This window comes from Sander lucioperca, chromosome 18 (genome assembly GCF_008315115.2).
Source record: "Sander lucioperca isolate FBNREF2018 chromosome 18, SLUC_FBN_1.2, whole genome shotgun sequence".
NCBI classification, from domain to species: Eukaryota; Metazoa; Chordata; class Actinopteri; order Perciformes; family Percidae; genus Sander; species Sander lucioperca.
The window spans coordinates 14,509,702-14,525,599 of NC_050190.1; the positions used below are offsets into that span (position 1 = coordinate 14,509,702).

Here is a 15,898-nt window from a genome sequence, read left to right on the forward strand (position 1 = left end):
GTAATCAAAAGCTGCAGGATGGTCACGATTATCATATAGCTTTGAGGTTTGGAGTGAGTCAAATTAACTTAGAACTAAAGCCAAGGGCTGTTTGCACACAGTAGGTATCTTATTTTGAAAAGATTTGGATTAGCCGCAGAGGCAGATGTTGCATCTTGCTGATTTTGGGACTGAAATGACTCACTGTCTCAAATAACTTGTCCTGTTATGATGTTTTAAAAGTTGAAATGTACTTTTTGTGGGTGTATTTAGAAAATCAATATCACTTCATGTATCCCAATGAATAGCACAAACATGAATATTTCTTGCATTGATTTCTTTATTTTTTCCCATCAAAAGAAATGCACAGATCAGCAAAGCTACTACATACAAATGGCCATACAATAGCAATTACATTTTTGTTCTTGTTTGAAGTTGTTCAGTAAATTCTGATGTCATTTTTACACTGTGTACCTTGAACATTTGCAGTTATGCTGCATTCAGCAAGAAATCTGTCAAATCAAACCAACGCTGTTCTTCCATGTTCAAATGAAAAAGTTCAGCCACAAACTACATATCTGGACAGCTACTCGTTACTGCTCCAGGAGAATTACTGTACTTACATACAATAAAGAAGAAACAAAAGTTTTGCATAGCTTCATTGTAATGTAGATACAGTACTGTAAGGCACTTCATGAAAAAATTAGGCTTTTTTTATCCTACATACAGTAATAAATCTTTTTGCCACTTTATTCTAAAACATCTCAATATGCAAGGTTACAACATCTGGAAAAAAACTTCTTATATCACATTTTTGCGCACTATGTAAATCTACTGAACTCCTCCACTTTACTTTTGGCATTAAGTCTCAAGTTCAATATTTTCAAAATATTGAAGTTGGGTTCTTGTGCATAATATGACTGACACATTGTCCAATAACCCCACACAACCCAGTGTTTCTCAAAAAGACAAAAAAAAATTGTGCAATGATTTGGGGTTATGTGGAGTAAAAGGCAACACGCTGTCAAAGACGAGTCCCAAAATAAAAAAAATGAAAACGTCTGGGCAAGTTACAGGTCGTATTCTCATCGATTGGCACTGTACCGGTGGTCACAAGGGTACATCTGACACGGGTAGGAGAGGTTTCTCTTTTATAGATTAAAAAAAAGTAATTTTCTCTTGTCTCTCCTTCGGCCAGTCTGAAGCATTGACGGGATGGCTGTGCGGTGGTGTAGTCCAGCAGCAGTATGTAGGACTACATTTTCCAGCAGCCCACTTAATATAGATAGAGGTAAAGAGAATGCATCTGCTCTATCCAAATTACCCCTTTGGGGATCAATAAAGGTTTATCTTATCTTGTCTCTTATCTATCCGAGCTGATCTTCGTACTGTTTGCGGAAGCAATCTCCAGCTGGGAAGAAATCCCAACATCGCTCCTGGTACATCTTCCACACATATGACTCCTGGAGTCAGACACACATACATGGGTGTGAAAGTGTTACTCAAAATTAAGTAATTTACATTTTGGACAATGTATATGCATGAATACGTACATTAGGGGTGCAAGATATATCGACTAAATATCGTTATCGCAATCTCATGTTGCGCAATATTATTGTACATGCATACAAAAATAAGCTGAGCAATTAAATGTTCTTATATATTGGAATGTTTTCAAATTGCAATTTTCTATTTAATTATAATTTAAATAATCAACACTGTCTGAACAAGCTGTAGGAAGTGAAAGTTTAGGTTGATGACCATGACTTGCTGGCAATAATGCCAGCTGCCATTATTGCTGACTTTATGGCAGGTGTTATCAATAATGTCAGCTGTCATTATAGTCAAATGTCTGTCACATTTATGTCAAATTTACTCAGTTGTAGTCAAATAACATGAATTCTGCAAGTTAACAAAACAACAACAAAATACATTGTGGCTGTTGCCTTGTTATTATGCCCACTCTTTGAATGCCTTAGTCTGTCCATTTTGGTAAACAATGTTTTTTTTTTTGTTTTGTTTTTTAAATGCGGTCTTTAAAAAGTCTTTTCAAACATCAATTTCAGACAGGTAGTTAGCAGGTAGCTAAGTAGTTGTCGAATATAAATGACAGACAAGTGGTTAATAGAGTTATTCACAATCTCACAGTTGAACTTTAAGCACATCTTATTGTTTTACTGCCAGGAATCCGGGCTTTGAAGTAGTTTAACGTGACTTACCAGCAGTTTGACATTAACATGAATGACAAAATATGCAGTTGGCACTTTTGCATTTCATTAATATCGTGGAGAAATGTCAAGTTTTATCATAAATGTAAAATTCTAATGTTGTTCCTTAAGGAACACTGGACTGAAACAACTATTCATGTAGAAACAAGATGTGATAATGCTTATTTGCCTTATTATCTTATTATAAAAATAAATAAATCACAATGTAAATTCAACAGCAATGTTGGTCAGAAAGATTGCAATTAGATATTTCCCTTCAATCATTCGGCCTGAGCACAGACAGCACCACATTATTTCTGACAGTGACAGGATAATAATGGTAATAATTTTGTCATTTTTGGTTGGTTGAAGATTAGTGTAGAGTCATACTGTACCTGGCCAGTGTGCTCTGTCTCATCCTTGTTGATAAGGTACATCAGGAAAAACCTTTAGAGAAAGCCAGGCCAATGAGACAAAAAACAACCGTCAGACCCAAAAAAAACAATGACACATTTAAAATTCTTCTATCTAAATATCTGAGAGGAAAAAAAGAAGGCTTTGCTGAGGTACATTTTACTTTGTTAACACCGTAGTAACAAGATTCAGTGTTACTGTACAAGTAACACCATCCCATCTCCATCCCCAAATCACCTGTTGTTTCTTAAATCAAGATTAAATGGCAACGGGCCGCTGTATCTCTGTGGGTATCGCAGCCTGCCAAATTCTGATGAATACTGTATGAGAGCATGCTATCACAAACCTATTTTCCAATAAAGTTCATGTCATTAAATAGTAATGAAGCAACATAATGAGGTCGCTCTCATATCCTCTGGCCAGCTGACTGTGAGCGCAAATGGACTGAGACCTTCTATTGTCACGGGCATTACACAGAAACACTGGATAAGCAGGGAGTGCGGGGGGAAACGCAGAGACAGATGGAAAGAATACCTGAAGGGAAACTAGTGTTCTGGATCACTGGGGCTATTAGTGACTTTGGCCCTGATGCTATGGTAATGTGCTGAAGCCATCAATCATGTGGTTAAATTACAGAAACACATGTTGGCGAGAGATGACGATAATGATAATCACATTTGCAATAAAAAGTAAAAAAAAAAGGTTATATAAAATGCTCGAAGGCGGGATACTTACAGGTAGTTGGCCAAATTGTGCTCTTGTAAGGTGTGAGTCTCGAAGCCGTGAGGGGTTGTGTCAAAGTAGTCGTTACCGATCCCACAAATGAAACATTTGGTCTGGGGACAGAACAGATAATTAGAACACCTGCTCTCTTTTGGACATTTTGCATTATTTTGTAAAGGGGGCCTCCACTCATTTTACACATAAAGATCAGTTCACTCGCCATGGTTAGTACTACTCAGCCTGTGAACAGTTGTATTAAGTCTTCTGAGCTTTCTAAAGTCTGAGAAAATAACAATGAAAGTCATGTCACCGGGCAGTGTTGGGCAAGTTACTTCCAAAATGTAATACATTATAGATTACTAGTTACTGTCATTTGAGAGTAATTAGTTATATTACAATATTACTGTCTCTGAATTGTAATGTGTTACACTACTTTTGCATTACTTTTGAGTTACTTTTACCAAAATAACAGGGTTATGTTTGATTTGGCAGCTAGCTTGTGAATCCACTTTAATACATCATAGATTATTCATATTTTGTATAATTAATATAAATATGCAAAGTAACTAAAGCTATAAAAAATAGATAAGTAAAACGTATAATAGGTAATTAGGAGAAAATGAAAATACTCAATTAAAAGTACGGCATTGTTGTAAAATGTTTGTTTATAGCACTTCAATAAGAATTCATGTTGTTTAGTTTAAACACTTTTTAACACTCTAAAGGAAATGTTCAATTATAGTGTGATTAAAACTCACTATTAACATTATTTATAGTACTTGATTTACAGCTGATTTGTGAAAATGTAGCCTACACAACCTTTTTTAACAGTAATTTAGTATTACTGCGAACCGTCACAGGAAGTGCTTTTATTTTGAAGTAGGCTACACGGACGTTGTCTGTTGTGTAGCCTACTCTTGCTAGCTTACTGAGATGCAACATGTCCGTCAGGCTCCAGTTGTTCACTTTCTTGTTTGTAAAACTGCAACATATTGAACAGTAAATGGTCACAGTAAAAGACAAGCGCTTTTGGTCGTCATTCGAAGCCATTCCACTACAGGCAGAGTTACTCTCCACGGCTGATAAAAATGCAATGATATTTACGTGTAGCAAGCCTCAACATTAATTCCCGACATGTTTATATCTGTCAGCCGCTGACGTACCGTCACCTGTTGGGACATACATGCTGTCCGTACCGTCTCTGGTTCTGGCTCTGACCACGGGAACAGAAACAGGACAGCTCACTTCAACGCAGTGTAATAACTCCTGAAAATAATATCCATCTCGCAAATGTATCTGTCTCTGCAGTCATCTCAACCATCGAATACAGCGACAGGAAAATAATACGCCTTTTTTTTTTTCCTGTGAAGAAATGTGCGGTGTTGGTGAATTCTTTAAAAAAACAATGCACCACTAAATGTTGCATTAAAATGCATTGTAACTCGCGTTACTATATAATATAATATATAATAATATAATATTACCGAAATTTAATTAGTAATGCGTTATATTAATGCGTTACAGCAAAAAGGAATACATTACTGTAATTGCGTTACTTTTATAACGCGTTACTCCCAACACTGTCACCGGGGTCATCTGGGCTAAAACGTCATTCACTCATATTTTAAACTAAATATTTATTTTCCCGTCACTGCAATCTCTTAAGGACCAAACGTGTGCTCAGAGCTTCATCTGACTGACTGTTGCTTGAAAGACTGAAGAGAGATGGAGAGTTCAAAAAACAAAAGTAGGCCACATGTCTAAACTCAAGCTGTCCTAAAAGGAAAGGAATTTCCTTTTCAACAGTGTTCAAGTTAAGCGGCTTATTTTCTGTAAAACATACAGACTTAGTATGATATCATCATAATATGACATCACATCCCTTCCTTCTCTTTGTCATAGTACCATGGTGGTTTTAGTCATTTACAACTTACACACAACTTATTTTTGTAGCTCTTATCATACAGTAAATAATGTCATTAAATCATATTATGTTCCTTCAGAGGACAAAAAGCCCTCCCATCCTCAACCCACGCCTGCTTCCCCTGAACGCCTTCAGCGCTCCATAGTTTGGCAAGTACGGGTGAGAATTAAATCTACTCTCACCTCCATGTCCTCTTTGACTTGTTCCTGCTGGTCTCTCAGCTCTCCAAAGGCATCAATGATCAAACCTGCAACCATAGAGGAATTTTTTGAGGAAAACGTTTGAGAAAGTTTTGTTGAAATGGGATATTTTGGCTTGTGGTAAAACACTACAACAAAAAAACAAAAACAACAAAAAACTCAAAAGTGCAAGTACAACGCTGAAGCTCACCCTGGATGATGGCCAGGAGGATGACGATGACGAAGAAGAAGAAGGTGATGTCAAAAAGGATGCGGTAGAGCTCATAGGGGTCCCCAGCTGGGTCCTCGATCTCATCCCCAATGCCCCCTCCTGCTCTCACCCCAACGTACATGTGGAACAGGTAACACTGTGGAAACACAGAGGGAGGCTCTTTGCAAGTCTGGCTGTGTTTATCTTTTTTTTTTTTTTTTTTTAATACATGTGATTGATACTTACAGTCATCATGTCATCACACTTCATGTCTGGCTCATCCTCATCCTCACTCTTGTTGTAGAACTTCCTGAAGAAGTTGAAGGCCACCACAGTGTAGAGATAGACCACAACTGCCAGCAGGCCCACTGTCAACACCAGCTTGAAAGAAAAACAAAAAAATACAGATCGCAGTCAGTAAAATGTCACTACAAACTTCCTGTCTATTTATGTACTTGGGCTAGAAACATTACACATAGCTGCCAGCTCCCATTCGTTTTCTATAAAAAGCAGTTAAACCCTCATGAGGAACGCGGGCGGATTGCTGGCGGCAAGAGCAGAGCAGGCAGCAATCGCACACATCAGTTTGACATTTATTTATATAAATACACTCCATACAGACACAGCTCCTGCACTGATGAACCTAAACAGCAACAACAGTGGAAGCAGCATTAAAATGTCGGCCTATGTAATTACTGCTGTGCAGTGTTACGTGCCGTTCTTTTATTAAATTATCAAATAAAAAAATAATAAAAAAAAACTGCATCTGGATTGACGGTGTGATTGATCTGCCCACAGGCAGCTGAGTGCGAGAGGTGTCAGCGATTCCTTGCGGCCTCGCCATGTGGGTGCATTTCCACCCTTGGAGATTGACATTCAATTTTTGCCTCAGGTCAGTTGACATGAGAATTCCCTGTAGGAACTGACAGTCAGCATTGAAACTGAAATAAAGGCAATTGAGCCATTTTAACTCAAATGTCAAAGGATACTGGGCTTATCTAAATTCACATGTACGCATCCGCGCTCCCTTTACTTGAATCTCTCCCTTTTGCCTTAGTTCTCCAAATTATATCATGAGGGAGAGATGCAATTATTGGATGCAAAGATACAAAAATGGACACAGCACATACAATATTTACTAGATGACACATTCTTGCTCAACCGAGCATAATTTTAACATCCATTATACATTATGACATGTTGCACGGAAGGCAACACAAGCCACTAGTGTGATACTTGCCAACCGTGTACAGAAAGTGTAGAGAAACAGATATTAGACCAAATCAGATTTACAGTTTGCCAATATCTTAGCCAAAACCACTTGTAGCATATCAAGGCTTGGCTGCCTACTTTTGCTTCAGAGTCTCTGTACTCTGGTGGTCAAAAATGCTAGAAGAAAAACACAAAAGTCCTGCAGCTCACACAATTCTTTTCAGAGTATTTGTTTCTTTGCTGATCAAGCAGTAGAACACAGATAATGGATCATGATTGCCTTTTGTGTTAACATCTTAAGCAAAATGAGACATTATACATTCTTTCTACAGTTGACAACAGGCTTGACACCAGTATTACACAAAATGCCATCAGAGGCTCGAGGTTGCACATCGAGGAATAAACAGCCGGTGGTTACAACCTAACCCCGACCACTAACTCTGCAGTGACCCCTGCTGCTTGGAGGAAGACCGGCATCCTACAAATCCTTGCCTGTTTGCCGTTATGTGTGACGGAGGAGAGGATGGTGCGAAGGGTCTTGAACCCCATGGCGATGTCCAGCAGATGAGCAGCAAAGAAGAAGTTGTTGTAGTGGCCCAGGATGGACATGGTGGTGTACCACACTAGATACAAGAATGACTAGTAGAGAAGCGAAGAGAAGTTGATCAGAATCCATCTGTCCGGTCAAAATATCATCAATCAACCCATTCATCAAATAATTCACTCTTCCATCCATAAAACCACAAAACAGAGCAATTAATCATCCCAAAGTGTACTCAAACTTACATTGTCTGTAAACACCACTCCCAATTTCCAGACATGGTACTTTGTGTCGATTGAGCTCAACCTGGCAAAAAAGAAGAAAGGTTGATATGAGGGGCTCATATTTCCTATTTGACCTCTATTCTATCTATTTCTGTCTAATCTCTCACCATGACACTAGTGAAGCCTCTTTGACAACGGTTTCCTCTGTAGGGTTGAAATCCAAGGCACTCTTATCCATCCCCAGCAGCTCTGCTATCCTCTCAGCTCCATACAGGTCTCCGTACTTTTTGATCACCTACAAATAGCAGCAAAACAGGAACAAAAGTACACAAGTAAGTATCACCAGATTGGGTTTATGGTTTGTGTTTGCATAAAAGAATACACAAAAATTACACCTACTTTGCGTTTCACAAATTTATCCCAGTAGTTGTTGGGGAAGGAACTGATAAAAACAGCAAAAACAAACAAACAAATCTGCATTAATCCATTGTTTATAAAAGATCATGGGTGAATAGCTGTACTGTAGTTGTCTCACGGAGTATTGATGACCAGTCTGTCCCACTGTCCTTTGATGTCATCATCTGACGGCTGCTCTGTGATGTAAAGGCCGGCAAACTCCAACTTCCTCGCAATCTCCTTCTCACGTTTGAACACTACCAGGGGCACCTTGGACACAAAAGGGAATTGCGTTGTTAGTGCAGTAAAGGAAATAACACAGTGATTTAAGTTAACATGCTGCATATCCAGTCCGTTTAGATTAGAAAGACTTTTATTGATCCCAAATTGGGAAATTTCAGTGTTACAGCAGCAAAATATCAGACACACAGCACACATACAGAATATACAAGACATAATAAATAGGATAGAATACAAGAACAAATATTCAAAAAATAAAGATAAAAAAATACAAAAGAAAGAATGTACAAACGTATATACAAGTTGGGAATAAAATGTACGACTACTTAAATAGTATTTATAAAGATGCAAGTAAAACAGCTTTACTGCTAAAAGCAACAGGAAGTCAGCGATCACAACAGCAGGGCTAAAAAGCTTTGTTGAAATCTTATTTTTTACAGTATAGGGCGCCTAGATAGCTCAGTTGATAGAGCGGGCGCCCATACATAGAGGTTTACTCCTCGATGCAGCGGGCCCGGGTTCGACTCCGACCTGAGGCCCTTTGCTGCATGTCATTCCCGCCTCTCTCTCACCTTTCATGTCTTCAGCTGTCCTGTCAAATAAAGGCCTAAAATGCCCCAAAAAACTAAATAATTACATATGTGTATTTTCTTGTCAGCTAGTGTTACTGTACCTTCAGGTAGTAGTATCCCACTACACACAGGAAAGATATGATAGTGTGTAGTATAGCCAGACAGCGAAGCGTTGGCGCCATGTAACCTGTGCTCTCCTGCAGGACGAAATACTCAAGTGCAGCCTCGTCTTCATCCTCCTCCCTGGTTCTGCCTCGACCATCCCAGGGGTCTTCATCGTCTGAGTAATCACCGGCCACCTGAAAGACAATGAGTCGTTTAAAAAGGTATTTAGCAAAGCCCTTACAACAATGTTCAATAATTAAACTGTCTACATTAACACCTTAAATTCGAGCTTACTTTGTAGAAGAGCAGAATGAAGTTGATAGCAAAGGCGACAAAAAGTGCCAGGAAGCGGAGGTTGTAGAAGTTTCTGGCAAGGTAATTCTGTGAAAAAAATTATTCCTGTATAAGCTTGTACCACCTTAACATACTTAAGCTAATAGTTCTAAACTAAAGACTTTAAGACAGCTGTGAGGGAAATATCTGACCAGCATCTTAGTCTGGTAGATTTCCAAGCCAGCGAAGAAGCTAGCCATGAAGACCTCTGGTAGTTCTTTCTTCTGGCCGATCCTCTTCTTCGGGGCTTTCTTCTCCACTGGCGGCTCTGGAGGGCCTTCATCTTTGGCCTTGTCATTGTCCTTCTTCTCGCCATCTTCTGAACTGCAACAATAATTTCTCTATTAGTGGCAGACAGATACAACGCTGCTGCCAGGTCACAGATATGCGCACACACACACAGACACACACACATGCATGTATGCATGTGACCTATGAGGAGAACAAAACCACAGAAGCACAGTACACCCAGAGTCTACCAGATTTACATCCAACATCACATCCCATCAGGAGGTAACTTAAATCTCAAAATTAAATATCTGACATTGTTCGTACTCGAAGCCCCTTTGTGAGGAATTTGAAAATGTTAGAATATTTAAAAAAAAAAAGACGGTGGCAGACAGCGAAACACGATGATACACTCTGTGCCATCAGAAAATGTTTAAAGATGTTTTAATCACATACAACTCATATACATTTTAATTCCACTGAGGATGAACAATGAACAAATTAAGAACACTTACTCTCCTTTCTCTGAATCCGATTTGTAGTCTCCATTTACAGCTCTCTTCTTTGCAGCCAACTAAAACAAAATACATTGTTTTGACCATCAGTCACTTAAACAGTTTGTTCTAATATAATAACAAATGTGTTTCAAGTTACTAATGTTTTAGTGTCTCCAGTGTCTATCAATAAAGACATGATTTGGAAATTGAATTGGATTTAACATGAGTACTGACCTGTGCCTTCTTCTGCTTAACAGCGCTGGCAATGGACGGAGCATCCCCCACCACCACCTCTGACACATCCCCCAAACCTGGCTCAGCCCCGTGCTTTCCCTCCTTCTTGGGCTGTATGTTCAGCAACTCAGCCATCAGGTCTGCCTCTGCTGCATCTCCCTGAGCCATCTGACCCATCTCCGCCAACGCTGAAGCTTCACTCGCCTCCATCTTCTCCATCTCCAACACGTCTCCGTGGATCCCAAACTGGGTGGGGTCTGGCATGTTTCCCAAAATGTCCGTCACCTTCATGTTCTTGGCCCCTTCGACGAGGCCACCCCCAAACATGGTGGTCCACAAGATGTGGAAGAAACCCCAAACCAGGCTGTAGACAAAGTGGAAGAGGCCTGTGATGATCATCCAGAAGAAAGAGAAGAAGCCTCGCACCATCTCCCTAACGCTCATCTTCCTGAACTTTCTGTACTGCCGCCTCATGCTCTTGAGAGTGAGCAGCTGGCGGAAGTGGCAGAGGCTTTTTTTCATGGAGATGCAGGCGATTGTAAAAGCTGAGGAAGACTCCAACATCACACTCTCCTCCTCTTCCTCCTCCTGCTGCTTTTCCACCACACTCTGGTTGTCGACCTCATCTTCCTCCGGACGCTCCGCTGGGTCTGGCTCGGAAATTTGAGAGGCCAGCTGCATCTCGAAGATGGTGTCCTCGCAGAAGTTGACAAACAGTTCCATTTTCTCACTCTCCCCGCCTTCGTTGACGACATCGAAAATAAACTGCCGCTTTGACTCTTTCACCTGAGGCTTTTCCCACTGGGTGCGACTTGACTCACTGATCTCAAAGTAGACTCTCTCGATGCGCTTGGCTCCACCCATGATCTCAATACGACCTAAATAAGGCTCGAAGTAGCTGAGGACACTCTCAGCCAGGTCGAGGAACGTTGAGAGGCGAGCATCATGAGGCATATGCTCAGAGAGATTAGTCAGCAACACAGCTACATTAAAGCCAATGTCCTTGGCGGGTTCATGAAATCTCTCCACAAACTGTGTGTAGTTGAACATGTCGTTCTCATCAGCCTCAGCGCATGAGAGAAGAAACTCAATCTCAGACTGGGAATACTGTTTCTGGTTCTCCATGGACTTCTGGAAATCTTTCTTTGAGATGACCCCTTTCCTCTCGGGGTCATACTCCTTGAAGCTGTCCGAGGTAGTCAGGTCCTTCAACTTGAGGAACATGTCGAAAAACTTCAGGATCATCTCCACGTTGCTGGAAGATTCCACCAAGGTGTCCACCATTTGTTTGCCAATAGTACCATTGACAACATTACCTGTGAAGTTACGGAGAAAGAGACCAAAGCAAAGTTTGTTAGTACACACGTTCACAGGCAACACTCTATGCAGATTATGCAAAGCGGCTTTGCTAAATATTTGATTACATTCGAAGCAAACAAATCTGTTTAATGAAAGTCATAAAAGAGACAATATCCTTGCAAACTCATGATGCTGGCACAGCTCATGTGGTGACTCATCAAAAAGTAAACCTTCGAGTAGGGAGAGCATCATGACGATCATGTCCTTCTGCAGGTCCAGCAGCTCCTTCAATAATTCAATCTGACTGGAGTCCTGTGAGGAGAAGACAAAAAGGGAAACCTAGTGACTCACACTACACTATCACACAGACTACTGATGGCCTCCCTGTAAGAGTACAGCCATCATTGTCTAATATCCCTGAGAGATCAAGGCTGCCTCAGATTGTGGGGACCCACAATGGCCCTGCTGGGGCCCAGAAGGGCCTTCTAGGTAACATCCATCCATCAGCACCAGGGTTAATGTTATTTTACTGTCTGAGAGCAGATGGCTAGGTCCGTCTGACTCAGTTAGGGTCTCTATGGAGTCTGTATTCGGCATGCCATAAATCTGAGGCGTACTTTGATGCGCTAAATTCAAAATTCAAACCCCTCCACCTGTGCTCTCCTTCATACAGGCTTCTACTGTCCTTTCTAATGACCATGAGATAAGGTTAGGCAGCTGGATTTTATCCCATTTCCGGCTTATTGGTGGAAATATCATGGATTTGATGGAGTCATACATCATATACTGTAGCTGATTGGAATGACATATGTAATTATACTGCAGTAGCCTGAGGTTATCCTCAAGCCTGGAGAGACCTCTAGTGGCTACAGATATGTTAAAGGAGCCTCTATCTGACAAGGACACATACCATTGGTGGATGAATTATTCAGATTTTTACTTAAGTAAAAGAAGCAACACTGCTAAACAGAAGTACTCCATTACAATTTAAAATTTGACTTCAGTAAAATAACCACTTAAATGGTATATGGCTTAAACACTTGGCTAAAAAAAACATCCCAAATATTACATTTTTGCTTATACATTAATGCAAACCCTGATTTGATTCCAGCAGGCTTCCTCTGTTGCACGTCACACATAGAAATTGAATCTAGTAGTTGATCTAGTGGAGCTAATTTTAACCACTTTATAAACTTAAATCTATAATACTGAATCAAATTTTATAAAATGGTATGTTTTATAAATATGTAAAACCTTAATCTGCAACTATACTGAGAGAAATAAAAATGAATTGATTGATTGATGCTAGTAGCTGTCAAATACATGAAGTGGACTAAAGATGACTATATTTCCCTCTGTAGTGGAGTAGAAGAATAAGGTAGCATAAAATGGAAACGTTTGTCAGCACAGTACAAAAACATGGCAGCACCGCCACTTTGCAGACAAAAGTACAAACCTGGGATAGTTTCATCTGCATGTTGGCAAAAACATGCAAGAAGCCCACCACTGCGTCCCAGAGCCTGCTGTGAGCCAGACTCTGCTGGTTCCCGATACATGGACCCTGGAGCACACAGCATAGAGAGCACACAGAGCGAGGAGAGATAATCACAGAGCATCAAAATCAGATGTTTGAGCTCATGATTTTAATTAGCGCTTATTGTGGTGCAGTGTGTTGTGATATGGTACCTGTATATACTCAGTTAAAGAGTTGAAGACCTGCTTAGCCACTGCCAGTGCTTGGGAGAAGTTTCTCTGACCTGCCTCATCTATAATATCCTTACCAGAGTAGTACCAGTAGAAATCACTGATGGATTCCTAATAGAGGAAAGAAGAAAATGATTTGGCACATTAAAGAACATAAATGAATGATTTTTTTCTAGATCTGTCTGTAATAATTTCATACCTGGAGTCTTAGTAGGTAGTCTACAGTACTAATGATGATGTTAACAGTAGTTGTGTTCCCTGTCTGAGTCCTCAGAAAGTTTTGAAAATCTAAAACATTTGACAAAATAAGAGGAAAGATATAATTGGTCGTTGAGTAGATTCACACCACCCAGCCTGTTGTTTAGAGACATGCAGCTCTTCTTTAATTTTGGTTAATGGAAAAAAAGTGTCCACCTACCATTGTTGTGGCCCTCACAGAGAAGCTGTAGAAACCTAAAGAGATCCTTAGTGAACTCATCATTCTGCAGAACCTTGGAACCTGAGGACAGGAAATGAGATTCACTGCCCCTTTCAGTGATAAAAAGGTCAGAGACCCATCATTTTAATATCAGTACAGGCATATGGTCTTGCATAGCTTTCACTTTCTCATAAAGCTGCTGTCTGGCTGTCAAACAGCATCAAATTATGTGCACTATATTTGAAGTTCAGAACACACAGACGAGGTATAGTGCATCATTTTTTCCCCAAAATAAAACTAAGCTTTTTTGTTTCTTACAATAAAAGCTTTGGAAGATTTGTTTTTTATTACACGCTGGTTAGTATCATCAAAATGAACAAAAAAATAAAAAGTCCGACACAGGTGACAAGCACTGACTTCTTACAAAAGAAGAAGTGGAGAGATGTGAGTCAGTTTGGGGCACCTGACCATGGACTGAACAATCTATCCAGATGTCATATAAGCATGCATGCGCTCCTTCAGTCCAAGGTACAAAGAAGGTGGTTGTATTGCATTCAAGACAAGGGAGGAGGAGAAGGAGGAGGAGGAGGAGGAGGAGGAGGAGGAGGAGGAGGAGGAGGAGGAATGGGGGTAGAGAGGGATTGGAGGGGAATGAGGAGAGCGAGGAAGGAGTTGAACGGAGAGCAATCAAGATGTCAGCATTGCATAAAAATGAGTAGAATCTAAACCATGTATTTACCCCGCTCACTCACGTTGACTGCGACCGATGAGATAAAAAACATGATCAGGAGAAAACAAACAAACAAACAAAACAAAAGCAGACATAAGCAAAGGAGAAGACATTGATATTCAATCAGAAGAAGTAGGAACAGGAGAGAGTGATAGCGCTATAGATATATCTTTACATACTCACATTGATTAGCGACATTGACATGCGGTTACAATTAAACAAAGTCTTGAAGTGCAGTCTGCTCACTAGGGCAGGTGTTTAGACTACAGGTTAGACAGACTACAGGTTAGACAGAAGACTAACAGTTACCATCACTTATGCCTGAGTTCATGAGGTGAAAATGAGCTGGAATATGCATGAAAAAAAACCATATCTTTATACTGTATGCAACCCATCAGATAGAATAGAGACCTCTGATTAAATGTGGATTTTCATGTGGATGTACTTGTGACTGATTGCTTTTATATGGCAGACAAGGCCCAGACAGGACTTAGACATACAGTAGCACAGGTTTATCTATATTATGATGATGACATATAACATGACACACGGGAGACACACGTGACATGGAGATGGGCTTGCACAACAGCAAACTAAAGAGCAGGTGTTTTGTCAAGCTAATGCTGCGTCCTTCGTCTTGCAGCCAATTACAAGCCTGACTAAAAGGACGGTAACGCCATGAGCCAGGATGAGCCACATCATGCCACAATAAGGTGTCCTCAGCGAGATCTCTTACAGCTCGCACTGCGGTGTGGGCCACATCTGTAAGACTGAGTGGCTGAAAATGCTTAGTGTTGCTGAAGAAAAAGGTGCGTCTGCTGCACAAATAAATCTAGACATTCCACAACCTGTTTCATTGTCGAGTTACAGAGATACTCTCAGATCAGCATTCAGCAAAAACACAGTGAAGTACATAAATTACTTACTTTAAGTATTGAGATTATGTCTATATTGTGCTTTTCCATACAATGATACACATCATAGAATCGCACTATGCCACAGATATAGACTTCGTCTAAAGATTCTTATTCAGTACCACATTAAGGTCATAGATATATCGTGTATCTTTGTGATTAAAAGTCTCCTGTTAGAAGACACATTAATCACTCATATTGTTTGTAATCAATGACAGTCTCAGAGACGTTTACCACGTGTAGTATCCTCACTTACTTGATCCTTCTTCAGTAACCATCCCCAGACCTTCAGCTTTATTTTGCCTTTCAAATGCATTTAAGTCCAGGACACTATAAGAGATAAAATACAAAGCCTGAATTACTGTATGATACATTTCATTTCTATAATCTGTATTTCTGCAATATGTATTTTAAAGTGGTATTCTAGAAATGTAGTATTGCACTTCCTTTAAGTTAGTGGATTCATAAGAGACAGTTCAAACTATAATGGTTAAAACAAATGGTTGATAATATCCTGACTTTTAGTCCCTAATATATTTCAGATCTCCAAAAACACTGGATCCTACACTTCCCATAATTCAACCAATTAAATAGCATGTTTTAATTAAAGCCTC

At 39.9% G+C, this 15,898-nt stretch overlaps 1 protein-coding gene across 9 annotated transcripts in view; it reads right to left on the reverse strand.

Moving 5' to 3' along the window:
- Positions 1-299: 299 nt before the first annotated feature.
- LOC116035508 (ryanodine receptor 3-like) overlaps positions 300-15,898 on the reverse strand; it is a 109,637-nt gene continuing 94,038 nt past the window's right edge. For 7 of the 9 annotated variants that reach the window (XM_031278593.2, XM_031278591.2, XM_031278590.2 and 4 more), the window contains 23 exons: positions 15,541-15,614; positions 14,380-14,397; positions 13,641-13,721; positions 13,422-13,510; positions 13,205-13,333; positions 12,975-13,079; positions 11,749-11,830; positions 10,220-11,535; positions 10,004-10,062; positions 9,413-9,584; positions 9,222-9,308; positions 8,924-9,121; positions 8,150-8,280; positions 8,014-8,056; positions 7,782-7,909; positions 7,636-7,696; positions 7,342-7,488; positions 5,884-6,018; positions 5,638-5,794; positions 5,430-5,494; positions 3,336-3,436; positions 2,582-2,633; positions 300-1,442 (listed from right to left, as the gene is read on the reverse strand). In XM_031278593.2, coding sequence (XP_031134453.1) covers positions 1,347-1,442; positions 2,582-2,633; positions 3,336-3,436; positions 5,430-5,494; positions 5,638-5,794; positions 5,884-6,018; positions 7,342-7,488; positions 7,636-7,696; positions 7,782-7,909; positions 8,014-8,056; positions 8,150-8,280; positions 8,924-9,121; positions 9,222-9,308; positions 9,413-9,584; positions 10,004-10,062; positions 10,220-11,535; positions 11,749-11,830; positions 12,975-13,079; positions 13,205-13,333; positions 13,422-13,510; positions 13,641-13,721; positions 14,380-14,397; positions 15,541-15,614 — 3,526 coding nt within the window. In that variant the 3' untranslated portion in view covers positions 300-1,346. The remainder of the gene's footprint in view (positions 1,443-2,581; positions 2,634-3,335; positions 3,437-5,429; positions 5,495-5,637; positions 5,795-5,883; positions 6,019-7,341; positions 7,489-7,635; positions 7,697-7,781; positions 7,910-8,013; positions 8,057-8,149; positions 8,281-8,923; positions 9,122-9,221; positions 9,309-9,412; positions 9,585-10,003; positions 10,063-10,219; positions 11,536-11,748; positions 11,831-12,974; positions 13,080-13,204; positions 13,334-13,421; positions 13,511-13,640; positions 13,722-14,379; positions 14,398-15,540; positions 15,615-15,898) is intronic. The other 2 variants (XM_035994503.1, XM_035994501.1) reach the window with 1 other exon arrangement.